Source organism: Bos taurus, chromosome 12 (genome assembly GCF_002263795.3).
Source record: "Bos taurus isolate L1 Dominette 01449 registration number 42190680 breed Hereford chromosome 12, ARS-UCD2.0, whole genome shotgun sequence".
NCBI lineage: Eukaryota > Metazoa > Chordata > Mammalia > Artiodactyla > Bovidae > Bos > Bos taurus.
The window spans coordinates 15,646,257-15,659,579 of record NC_037339.1 but is presented as its reverse complement, the minus strand read 5'-3'; the positions used below and the strand labels follow the sequence as shown (position 1 = coordinate 15,659,579).

Genomic DNA, 13,323 nt, shown 5'->3' with positions numbered 1-13,323 from the left:
CAGGGTTCAATCCCTGGTCAGGGAACTGGATCCAACTTGCCACAAGTGAGACCCAGCACAGCCAAAGATGGAGGTGTGGATGGGAAGCTGATACCATATGTACTCTGCTCTCTTATTCCTGGGGATTTTTTTTAGTATTTCTGTATAAATTTTTGGCTGTGTCGGGTCTTAGTTGCAGTTTGCAGGCCTAATTGCCCTGAGTCACGTGGAATCCTAGTTCCTCGACCAGGGATCAAACCTGCCTCCCCTGCATTGGAAGGTGGGTTCCTAACCACTGGACCACCTGGGAAGGCCCAACCCTATGGATTTTAATTGGTAATATTAACAACGTAGCCAAAAGCAACTCGTACATTTGCAAACTCAAAAACACACCTGTAAATAACTTGTGTGTCAAAGAGGAAAGCATATTGGCAATTTAAAATACTCAGAATGAAATGAAAGGTGAGTATCTACACTTGGAGGAAAGAGCTAAAATTTTGAGAGAAATGTTATAGCTTTAAATGCCTATCTTAAAGAAGAGGAGAAGAAGGTCGTGAAGAAGCAGCAAGATGGAAATCAATGAGCTCAACGTTCAATTCGAGGAATTAGAAGAAAAATACATAGTCTAACATAGAAAACCCACAGAAAGCAGCCGTATATAGAAAATAATGCTGGAAACAAAAATTGATACACTGGAAAACAAAAAAATATTAGAATGAGCAAACCAAAAGGCTAGGCCTTTGAAAAAAATGAGTGAAATAAGCAAATCTCCAGGCAAATGATCCAGAAAAAAGAAAACATATACATGCTATAAAGAGTGAAGACAAGGGCATGACTAAGAGACGTGCATGTGTGCATGCTCAGTCGTGTCTGACTCTGGACTGTAGCCCTTCAGGCTCCTCTGTCCATGAGATTCTCCAGGAGAGAATACTGGAATGGGTTGCCAATTCCTCCTCCGGGGGATCTTCCCTACCCAGGGATCAAACCCACGTCTCCTACATCTCCTGCATTGGCAGACAGATTCTTTACCACTGAGCCACCTGGGAAGCCCAACTTAGAGACAGTAGAGGGTTTTTGAAAATATTATATCACAAAATTTTATGACAAAAAATTTGAAAATTTACATAAAATAAACAATTTCCCAGAAAAATAGAATTCACTAAAACTGATTCAAACAGAGATACAATACCTGAATATACTAATGTTATCAGTGAAACTGTGCCTCCCTAGATGTTTAAATCCTAAACCCCACTGACGCAGATTATGACATTGTTTGGAAAATTGGTAATTAGTTCAGATGAGGTCATGCTGGAGTGGGGTGGGCCCCTAACCCAGTATGACTGGTGTCCTTATGAAGGACAGTGAAGGCTGAGACTCGGGGAAGATGGAGCCGGATTTCGGAACCCTGCATACACAAACCAAGAAGAGTAAGGACAGCAGGTCGTCACCAAGGCTGGGAGAAAGCATGGAATAGATTCTTCCTCTGAGCCTCCAGAAAGTACTGACCCTTCCGACCCCTTGATTTTAGACTTCTGGCCTCCACGGCTGTGAAAGAATAAATTTCTACAATTTAAAATTGCCCAGTACTTTGCTGTGGTAGCCCTGTGAAATTAATATAACTGATAACCATTAGATTGAAATGATAGTTTAAAACCTGCACACATAAACACAGAGTGGTCCATTTCAAACACCAAGACAGGTAAACCAGGCCCCTGCGAAGGTTCCCTTCTGGAATCCCCAGCAAGTTGGTGGTGCTGATGGGTGGGGGAGTGATGGGTGGGTGGCATGCAGGAATCAGAGAGTAAATAGACCCATGTCAAGCCTTCTGGTGACAACACAGGCTTCTCTCTTCTCCCTAGGTACTTCAAGGTGATGGAAAAATAATTCTCTATCCCGATGAGATTATCTTCCAAATTCTCTTTCCTGATGGATCAGGCCAGATATAGTATCCACTGGAACACAGGGACAAATACGATGCCAGGAAAGTTTGTGTTTCCGGGCCAGGGCATGGGTTTTATTGGGGCCTGCATCGCTCTTCAGGGCTCTCTGCCTTCTGCAGGGAACCCCAAGGGACTACTTGTGCCTTAACCATCTCCCAGTTATCCATCGGGACACCTGGCTATGCTCATCCTCAGTATAAAAGAAGGCAAGTTCATGTACATCATTCTGGAAGACAGTGCAAAAACATGCATCCGGGCCTTTATCAACAACTCTGGCCATGCCACCTTCCATGATGAAAATGGAGACATCTGGTAAGCCTGGGGCATGAGTCCCAAACACCCCTCCCTGCGGAGAAGCACTGTGAGTAAGGTTTTGATTCCCAGTCTGCACAGCCGTCCTCTTTCTGGGTAAGCCTTTCTCTCGCTCATTCACTTAGAATTCATCCGTCCAACCCATACGTGGGGAGCTGGGTGTTGTGATGAGCCTGTAAGACAGGCCCCTGACCTCAGATGGTGCCTCAGCCTTTTTGCACCATTGCTTCCCCTCCAGGACATAGCAGTCACAGACTCAAAAGCTGGAGTAAGCTTTGGGTTTCGTCTCCTCTCACTTAAGAATCAAACTTCACAAGAATGACCTTAGAAAGATCCAGTGCCCCCTCTGTTCCAGGTGCCGCTGAGAGAAAGGTATGGTTAGTGCACTGGAGGTACATGTATTATATTTTAAAAACATAACTTCTAAAAATTTCATTGTAACTAACTTGGCTGTTATGTTCCCGTTTCTGGTAATGGTAGGGAACCTCATCTTACCCATTCAAGGTAATTCAGTCACTTTAGAACTTCTCTCCATCTCTTTGGTGTAAGAACTCTGTCTTTTCAGGATTTCTCCCTTGCCTTCTGTTCTAGTGGTCACAAAGTGGAGAATGCCTAGTCTCTTGAGCCAACTTTATACTTCTTGATAGTTAAGGCCAAATTTTAATTCCAAAGAAATATTTTCACCCTCCAGGCCTTGGTTTTTAGGAATATTTTCCCTGTTATGAGGTTTTCAACACCATTTGCTAGTTGACTACTTTCTTCTCAGGTGGATCTGCTCTTCCTAGAGGGCCATTTGTATAGAAATTGATGTCTATAATATTACAAAGCTACAGTAATTAAAACGGTGTGGTCCTGGCACAAAAGCAGACATATGGATCATTGGGACTGAACAGAGAGCCCAGAAATGAACCCACACATCTACAATTAATCTTCAACAAGGGAGGCAAGACTATACAATGGAGAAAAGACAGTCTATTCAGCGAGTGGTGTTGGAAAAGCTGGACAGCCTCATATAAATCAACGAAGTTAGAACACCCCATCACATCATATACAAAGATAAACTCAAAATGTTTTAAAGACCTAAATATAAGACATGACACCACAAAATTCCTGGAAGAGAATATAGGCAATATCTTCTCTGACATAAATCATCACAATATTTTCTTAGATCAGTCTCCCAAGGCAAAAGAAATTAAAGCAAAAATTAACAAATGGGGCCTAATAAAACTTGAAAGCTTTTACACAGCAAAGGAAAACATAAACAAAATGAAAAGACAATCCATGGACTGGGAGAAAATATTTACAAATGATGCAACCAACAAGAGTTTAGTTTCCAAAATATACAAACAGCTCATGTAATTTAATATAAAAAAAAAAAAAAACCAACCTAACAAAAAAAAAAAAAAAATGGGCAGAAGCCTTAAACAGACATTTCAAAGAAGATCTACGGAAGGATAATAGGCACATGAAAAGATGCTCAACATCACTTATTATTAGAGAAATGCAAATCAAAAGTACAGTGAGATATCACCTCACATCAGTCAGAATAGCCATCATTAAAAAGTCTACAAATAATAAAAGCTGGAGAGGGTGTGGAGAAAAGGGAACCTCCTACATTGTCGGTGGGGATATAAACTGGTGCAGCCACAATGGAAAACAGTATGGAGGTTCCTAAAAAACGAAAAATAGAGCTACCGTATGATCCAGCAGTCCCACTCCTGGTCATATGTCCAGAAAAGGTGAAAAACCTAATCCAAAAAGAAGTCCATCAACAGATGAATGGATAAAGATGTAGTGTGTGTGTGTGTGTGTGTGTATATGTGTGTATATATATATGTATATATATACAGTGGACTATTACTCAACCATAGAAGAGAATGAAATAATTCCATTTGCAGCAACATGGATGGACCTAGAGATTATCATACTAAGTCAGAGAAAGACAAATATATATCACTTATATGTGAATTCTAAAAAAATAATACAAGTGAATTTATGTACAAAACAGAAACATACTCACAGACAGAGAGAACAAACTTATGGTTGCCAAAGGGGAAAGGGTAGAAGGAGGACAGACTAAGAATATGGTATTAACAGATACACACTGCTCTATATAAAATAAACAACAAGGATGTACTGTACAGCACAAGGAACTAGTATCTCGTAATAACCTGTGATGGAAAAGAATCTGTATATAAAACTGAGTCACTTTGCTACATATATACCTGAAACTAACACAATATTCTTTTAATTTATTTTAATTGGAGGCTAATTACTTTACAATATTATAGTGGGTTTTGCCATACATTGACATGAATCCGCCATGGGTGTCCATGTGTCCCCCATCCTGAACCCCCCTCACCTCCCTCCCCATCCCATCCCTCCCTCAGCGTCATCCCAGTGCATCAGCCCCAAGCACCATCTCATGCATCGAACCTGGACTGGCGATCTGTCTTACATATGGTAATATATATGTTCCAATGCTATTCTCTCAAATCATCCCACCCTCACCTTCTCCCACAGAGTCCAAAAGACTGTTCTATACATCTGTGTCTCTTTTGCTGTCTCACACATAGGGTCATCAATACCATCTTTGTAAATTCCATATATATGCATTAATATACTGTATTGGTGTTTTTCTTTCTGACTTACTTCACTCTGTATAATAGGCTCCAGTTTCATCCACCTCATTAGAACTGATTCAAATGTATTCTTTTTAATGGCTGAGTAATACTCCATTGTGTATATGTACCATAGCTTCCTTATCCATTCGTCTGCTGATGGACATCTAGGTTGCTTCCATGTCCTGGCTATCATAAACAGTGTTGCAATGAACATTGGGGTACACGTGTCTCTTTCAGTTCTGGTTTCCTCAGTGTAACACAAATATTTTAAATCAACGGTATGTCAACAAGAAAAGTGTTTTTAAAAGAAAGACTTTGCTGTCTTAAAGTGAGAAGAAAGCACTGCATACAAGAAGCACCAAGGAATGGGGCCAAGAAACTTTATCTCCAACAGTATCTGCTACACACAGTAGGGGCTCTTCTCCTAAATATCGTTAAATATTGGAAATAAGAGACCATGAGGAAAATCTGCTTTTATTTTCTTGATAAGGAAACTTCAGTTCAGTCACTCAGTCATGTCCGACTCTTTGCAACCCCATGAATCGCAGCACACCAGGCCTCCCTGTCCATCACCAACTCCTGGATTTCACCCAAACTCATGCCCATTGAGTTGGTGATGCCATCCAGCCATCTCATCCTCTGTCGTCCCCTTCTCCTCCTGCCCCCAATCCCTCCCAGCATCAGAGTCTTTTCCAATGAGTCAACTCTTCGCTTGAGGTGGCCAAAGTACTGGAGTTTCAGCCTTAGCATCAGTCCTTCCAATGAACACCCAGGATGGTCTCCTTTAGGATGGACTGGTTGGATCTCCTTGCAGTCCAAGGGACTCTCAAGAGTCTTCTCCAGCACCACAGTTCAAAAGCATCAATTCTTTGGCGCTCAGCTTTCCTCACAGTCCAACTCTCACATCCACACATGACCACTGGAAAAACCATAGCCTTGACTAGACAGACCTTTGTTGGCAAAGTAATATCTCTGCTTTTTAATGTGCTGTCTAGGTCAGTCATAACTTTCCTTTCAAGGAGTAAGCATCTTTTAATTTCATGGCTGCAATCACCATCTGTAGTGATTTTGGAGCTCCAAAAAATAAAGTCTGACACTGTTTCCACTGTTTCCCCATCTATTTCCCATGAATACCAGACCACCTGACCTGCCTCTTGAGAAACCTTTATGCAGATCAGGAAGCAACAGTTAGAACTGAACATGGAACAACAGACTGGTTCCAAATAGGAAAAGGAGTCCGTCAAGGCTGTATATTGTCACCCTGCTTATTTAACTTCTATGCAGAGTACATCATGAGAAACGCTGGGCTGGAAGAAGCACAAGCTGGAATCAAGATTGCCGGGAGAAATATCAATAACCTCAGATATGCAGATGACACCACCCTTATGCAGAAAGTGAAGAGGAACTCAAAAGCCTCTTGATGAAAGTGAAAGAGGAGGGTGAAAAAGTTGGCTTAAAGCTCAACATTCAGAAAACTAAGATCATGGCATCCAGTCCCATCACTTCATGGCAAATAGATGGGGAAACAGTAGAAACAGTGGCTGACTTTATTTTTTTAACTTGGGTGCAGAAAAAATGATGAGTCGTTTGCCCCGAGTCATACATAAAGTCCCAGGAAAGAGGTTTTATGGAATTTTTGACTCGGCTTGAACTAAAGCAGTATTTTCAATGATCAAATAAAGTTTGCAAGAGAAAGCACATCTTAGGGCAGCACACCCAAACCCAGGGGGAAGGGCGGTGCTGAGAGCTGGGGAAAGGCTGTTCCCTACCCCCTACCTCAAGATTCCGATTCTGCCCATCTGGGGCGGGGCTGGAGAGGGGCCTTCTCTGTACAGGTGCTTCATCCTCACAGATACCCCATGAGCAACATACTGTTATTATCTGCATTTTACCACTGAAGCTGAGGTACAGAGAGTTTAAGTAACTGGCCCAGAGTCACACAGCTTGCAAGTGACCAAGTCAGGCTATGAACCTAGAAAGTCTGACTCCAGAGTCCGGGTTGTTTTGTCTTTTTTTGTTGTTTGTTTTTTTAATTGGAGGATAATTGCTTTACAAAAGTCTAGGTTTTTTTCTAATTCATTACACGCATCACAGCTTCTCGGCTAGGTGAAGAGGGGTGTGGTCGACAGGCTGGGCTCAACGGTGAAGGGACTTAATAGTTTGCACTTGGCTCAATAGGAGTGGGAAGCAACAGGAGGACCTAGTGTTGGGGACTGACCAGAAGGTGACCGAGGCTGCCCTGAGCAGGTCTGAGCCGGCCTCTCCCTCTGAGCCGAACTTAAAGGCCCCTGGACAGCTTGGATGAGGCCTGGCAGGTGATCTGAGTGACCCAGACTGCCCCAAAGCCCGCCTTCTCCTGACTAGCCCAGGGCTCAGATTCTCTCCCCTTCTGTGTTCAGTTCCCGAGAAAACCTTCTGCACCGGTTCTCAGGACAGACCGGTGGGATGAGAAAAGCAGAAGCCAGGGCAGATGGATATATGATGGGCTTGAAATGCCAGGAGAGGATGCTCGCAGGAGAGCAGGGCTTGGGCTGGGAGAGGGAGGAACCCACCAGTCCACACTCACCCACGGCTGGTTACGCGGGCACCAGGCGCCGTGCGGGGACAGCATCCGCCCGGGAGCCACACGGATGGGGACCCTGCACTCTGGACTTCCAATTATGTTTCCATATTAGTGGGAAGGACGGATGATAAGCAAGGATGGCCGATTCTCATTATTCAAGATAGTTCAGTTCTGTCAAGTCTCAAGGACATGAACTAGCAAACGCTGAACCGTTGCTTCCGGGGGAAGGATGCCTGTATACACGTTACATCGAGTCACAAACGTGCACGGGGCAGAATTTGAGTTGCCTGGTGCGCACGTTCCCAGCTGCTCTGCTTTCTTGACGCAGCTCTTAACACGGGAAACAGGGGATGGAGCAGGGAGGGGAAGGGCAGGTGGTGCTGGGAAGTCCAGCCCTGGGGCTGGTGGGAGCCAGGATGGGGTGTTTCTAGGACGTGAGCGTATCCATGTGTGTGCTGCTGCGGTGCTTGCCCAGTCACGTCTGACTCTTTTACGACCTCATGAATTTAGCCCGCCAGGCTCCTCTGTCCATGGGATTCTCCAGGCAAGAATACTGGCGTGGGTTGCCATTTCCTCCTCCAGGGGATCTTCCCGACCCAGGGATCGAACCTGCGTCTGATGCGTCTCCTGCATTGGCAGGCAGGTTCTTTACCACTGAGCCACGTGGGAAGTCCCCATAATGTATATACACACACCTCTTTCCCTGGGGAGCAATGGTTTACTATTTGCTAACTCTGTGTTTGAGGCAACTTTATGGAATCTAATTATAGCAAATAATGAGAATTAACGTGTATTAGTAAATTATACGAAGAAACCTAACTAAGGCTGAATTGTCATACTGGGACCCAGAGGGGCTGGTCAAGGAGGGCTTCTCGGAGGAGGTGACATTTAAGCCAAGACTTAGAACCCACTGTACCACACAGGCTGGAAGAACACTTTCTCCAGGGAGAGGGGACAGCATGGCAAAGCCTTGAGGAGGTCAAAAGCACACATGACCCGGAACTGAAAGGAGCGACTGGGTGTGAGGGGCTAGGGGCAGGCCTTGGCTGAGGGGCTGCACCTAGTCTGGGTCCTGGGGGCAGAGGCTGGGCCAGGCGGGAGCCGGGGAAGGGCAGGCCTGCATTGCAGGGGGAGGCCACGCCCCCCAGCCCCTCCCACCCCGGGCCCAGCATTGCGGCTGCCTGATGCCTTCTTGGTCTAGGTTGAGCCTGAGCCAAAACCTGGGCTACTACTTCGCCAAAGATGAGTACCAGAAGGCCTGGAACTGGTGGGATCTCAGTCTCCACGTGCACGCGCCCCCCATCCAGCCCATCTCCCTGAAAATCAACCAGTACATCGAGGTGCAGATCAGGAGCCAGGACAAGATCATCTTCCACTTCACCCACCGCAAGAAGCACATTTGCTTAAACCTGGGCACCAAGTACAAGGTTCGGCCCCAACTCCCCACCTTGCCTGCCAGGCAGGAACCACCTGCTCCTGGCCACTGCGGGTTGGGGGTGGTCCACGCCCTGGCCTCCGGGCTATGTTCTGCCTCAGCCCAGCCCCTAGGGAAATGAGACCAGCTTCAGGGACCAACGTGTGACCATGTACAAAGGCCGTCATTTCCTAGAGGGGTGGGATGTGGAGGGTGGGAGGGAAGTTCAAGAGGGAGGGGACACTGACAGCCAATTCACGTTGTATGGCAGAAGCCAACACGACGTATGTAAACAAAGAGGCAATCAGCTAACATCCGAACACCCTGAGATTCAGAGTTGAGGAAACTGACATCCTCATCCTGGACAGGCCCCAGGGGAGCCCCAGATGGAGGTGGGGCTCACGGGCAGACATTGGCCCCCTGGCTGTGGCAGGGCTGTCTCCTGCTGCGCTAGGGAGTCCGTGGGGAGCAGCCAGATGCCCCCAGGAGGGCACAGCCTTTGGTTTGGGGTCAGGTTGGCATGTGGCCTCAGCCCAATCACTGTAGCCTGTGTGTCCAGAGGCACAGGTCAAGTGTCTTGGGGAAGCAGAAGAAATGTCACTGGTGGCAGGACTGGGCACTCAGGTTTGCCCTGGAGAGACTCGGTCCTGGAAGGGTCCAAGAAGACTCTGCCCACAGGGTCCCAGTCCTGCTGTGGGGGGCACGTGGTATCCAGGCAACATTAATCCTCACCCAGCCTTCTGTGAATTCCCCCAGTACATCACCCTGGAGATGCTGAGCGAAATGAGAAAGAAATCAGTTCTGGAGATGGAAGTCAGTCCCACGGCTCAGAAGATCCAGATCCTTCTAGGGAAAATGAGTAGGATCCTGAGGCTGTTGACCATCCCCGACTTGGAAAACTTCATTTGGTGCGTCAAGATCTTGCCAACAAGGCGACACAGGTCCGAGCAGGAGCTCGCTCCCGCCAAGCTCAAGCCATCACCCAGTTGTCCCAGAGGGGCTTTGGCAGGTGCTGGATGTCTGGGGGAGGTGGAGTTGTCAAAAGCCCCAAGGAAACCCCCAAAGCCCTAAGCTGTATCTCATGAGAGCTGGTTTGTAATTTGGTACCTACCACAGCTCCTTGGTTTGGTGGGGCAGAGTTCTGGGGGGTGGGGGGCAGAGACAGGACTGACAGCACCTGTGGCTGGGCACAGAAGACTTAAGCATGTGCCCTGAGGGTATCAGAGGCAAATTGTTTCAGAGAATACATGTCAACACCTGTCCCGCTGGCTTCTACTGGTCATTTGAATGCAGAAGTTCTTTCTAGTCCTTGGGTTGACTCAAGACACAGACTGTCTCAAAGCCTAGCTCCACCCATTGTTGACTGTGTGACCTTGGGCATGTAGTTTCCTCCCTCGGTTTCCTCACCTGTAAAATGGGTCTAGAAACAGTAGCCTCACAAACACCCCCTCTTCTGCCCCTGCCAAGTCAGAGGGACACTCACTCAGTAAAGCAGCACCAGCCTGCAGCCAGTCCCTCAACTGGGGGAGGGAAGCCCAAAAGGACCCACAATCAAAGCCTCTTCAATCTCTGGGCCCCTTTTGGTCATTGGTAACAGTTACCAACTCGAGTAGGTAAAGCAAAATGGGAAACGTGTGATCTGGGTGGAAGGTGCAGTGGGTCTCCGGTCCAGAAAGGACTGGTGTGTGGGAGGCCTCCAGAGCCAGGACTATCATTCTCAGCTCAGCGACACTCGTCTTATTCCAAAGACGTGCTTTCTAGGCATCTCAGTTTGTGTGGCTTTGTCTCCTGATCTTTCTCAAAGACTCCAGTGGTCTCCGATTGGCCTGGCTTGATTAGGTCACTCTTGGTTCAATCCAGTGTGGTAGGGAGGGCGGGGTTATGTCTTCTAACCATAGCTCCTAGTTGATGTCAAGCATGGGGAGGGGCAGTCGTTTCTAGAAAAGGGGGGTTTGGGAGCTGAGGGTCCTGTACAGCATGCCTTTTCTACATCCCTGAGACACTGCAGACTTTCCAAAATGACCCCAACTGCAGCCTGAACCAAAAGAGTGTGGAAAACCCCTTCTTCTTTGCTCAGCCTAGCAACTAGCCAATCCCTGCTGTGAACAGACACACAAGCCCTACTTTTGCAGCTGGGCTCTCCTGCCTCCAAACCCTCACCAAAGTCCCATCCTCACTCCAAACCCAGACAACTGTGCACCTGGGGTGGGTCCGGGGTGGTCGGGCTGGTAGCAGCGGGCCCTACCGGCCACTTCCCCTCTGACTCTCACATCTTATTGGCACGTAGCATCACCAGCTACTACTACAGTTACTTTGCTGCCAGGCAGTGAGCCACAAACGCTGCCAGTGACCACTGTGGGGAGCAAAGCATCACGGGCCAACGTCCACATTTACGGAGCTTGTTGGTTTACACCTTTGCTGGGTGTGGGCAGGGGCCCCTTCTCTTACCAGGCGCTGGAGACAGAAGCTCCGGGGTCGATCTCAGCAGCAAATAAATCCTCCAGGCCTGCCCACATCTCAAAGCCCCGACATTTCTCCAACATGTGCCCTGGAAGCCGATGGTCCTGGTGGGGGTCTTGGCACCGCCACATGCCAGCTGTGCGACCTCAACCAACGCAGGGAGCCCCTCTGGGACTCCATTCCCTCCTCTGTAACAGGAGGACAACCACAGAACACAGCTCGCAGGTAGAGGATGAGAACAGATGGTGTTGGGGAAGTGCTCGGCGTGGGGCTTCCCAGCTGTGAGCGCTTAGGATCATCAGCCAGTGCCTCCCCTGGTCCTGCTCCTTCCAAGAAACCCAAAAGCGTGACTCACCCCATTAATGCAGAGATTGTCAACAGGTGGCCTCAAAGAGGCACTGGGTTTGGTCAGCTCCCTGTTTTAAAATATTCTGACTTCCCTGCTGGTCCAGTGGCTAAGACTTTGCACTCCCGATGCAGGGGTCCCGGGTTCTATCTCTGGTCAGAGAACAAGATCCCGCATGCTGCTACTAACGATCCCGTGTGCCGCAACTAAGACCCAGCACAGCCCAGCAGATAAATATCTCTTCAAAATCTTTAGGGACTTCCCTGGGTGGTCCAGTGGCTAGGACTCCGAGCTCCCAACGCTGGGGTTCCTGGGTTCAGTCCCTGGTCTGGGAACTGGGTCAAACATGCTGCAACTAAGACCCAGAACAGCCAAATAATTGAATAATAAATATTAAAAAAAATCTTTAACCATTAAAATATCTTGTTGCCAGCACTTACTTAGATGCGATATTTCACAGAGATTTTTTGCATTTCTAACTTCTCTTGCAGCTGTTGCTCTGTGTGAGTTTATCATGGACCAGACAGAATAACCCAGCAGCCAGGGACTACTTCATAAGGAAAAGTGAGGCCCCTAACCGATGAAGAATGTAGTGAAAGCAGCTAGGTGACCGGGAACTAGAAAAACCCAGCCCCCACCCTCTGTGTTAGCTTGCTAGAGCTGCTGTAGCAAAGGACCACACGCTGGGTGGCTTACACAACAGAAACTGATCGTCTCAGGTCTGGAAGTCGGAAGTCCAAGATCAAGGGTGTGGAAAGAATGTAGCCCAGGCCCACCTCCCAGCTTCTAGGAGTTCCTTTCTCTGGCAGTCTTCATATGGCCTTCTCCCTGTGTGCGCACCTCTGGATCAAATTTCCCCTTTCCAGGGACTTCCCTGATGGCCCACTGGTTAAGAATCGGCCTTGCAACGCACAGGATGTGGGTTCGACCCCTGGTCTGGGAACTAAGATCCCACATGCCAAGAAGCAACTAATAAGCCTGTGAGCTACAACTAGATAGCCCGCGAGCTGCAACTAAGAGTCGTCACAGCCAAGTAAATGTTTGTTTAATTTCCCCTTTTTATAGGACCACCAGTCATGCTGGATGAGGGACCTGCCTCTTTAGTGTCTTAGCCAACTACATCTGCAACAACAAGCTGGTTCACAGACACTTGCTGCTTGGGTAGCAGGAGAACTCACGAGACAGCAAGTGCCCCCTGACCTCCCCACACCTCCCGCCCCACACCACTGCCCGGGGCAGTGTAGGAGGAGAAACCCCCTCCCCCGTGCCTGTCGGCACAGCATCAGCACGCTACAGAGCCTCACTCTGCACCAGCTGGCGGTGGAGAAATGTTCTCTGGGCACGGCTCCAGAATCTCAAAGCAGGGCCAAAAGGGGGTGGATTTGGAGGTGAGAGGCACTCCATGGATACTGACACAGAGGATCTTCCTTCTCCCTGCTCCAGCATTAATGAAGCATGGAGAATCACACACACACACACAAAGTCAGCTTGGCCAAGACGGAAGCAGCTGCAATCATGCCAAGGCCAGGACACTGCCAAGGCAGTGCACCAACACTTCCTGCTTTGGAAACAACGACAAAACCTCTGCACCTCTAAAGCTTCCTCTTCTCATTCCTCTGGTCCTCCGGCTTCTGGTCTGTCCCCCATACCCACATTTCCTTCCAATAGCCCTTTCCTGCTCCAGT

General features: G+C 47.9%; 1 protein-coding gene across 3 annotated transcripts in view; it reads left to right on the top strand.

Annotated features, from left to right (window-relative positions):
• Positions 1-11,908, top strand: part of ERICH6B (glutamate rich 6B) — a 77,750-nt gene extending 65,842 nt beyond the window's left edge. For 2 of the 3 annotated variants that reach the window (XM_025000030.2, XM_059892213.1), the window contains 4 exons: positions 1,839-1,924; positions 2,079-2,231; positions 8,620-8,845; positions 9,589-11,907. In XM_025000030.2, coding sequence (XP_024855798.1) covers positions 1,839-1,924; positions 2,079-2,231; positions 8,620-8,845; positions 9,589-9,903 — 780 coding nt within the window. In that variant the 3' untranslated portion in view covers positions 9,904-11,907. Of the gene's footprint in view, positions 1-1,838; positions 1,925-2,078; positions 2,232-8,619; positions 8,846-9,588 lie in introns of all 3 variants that reach the window. The other variant, XM_059892212.1, reaches the window with a different exon arrangement.
• Positions 11,909-13,323: the final 1,415 nt, after the last annotated feature.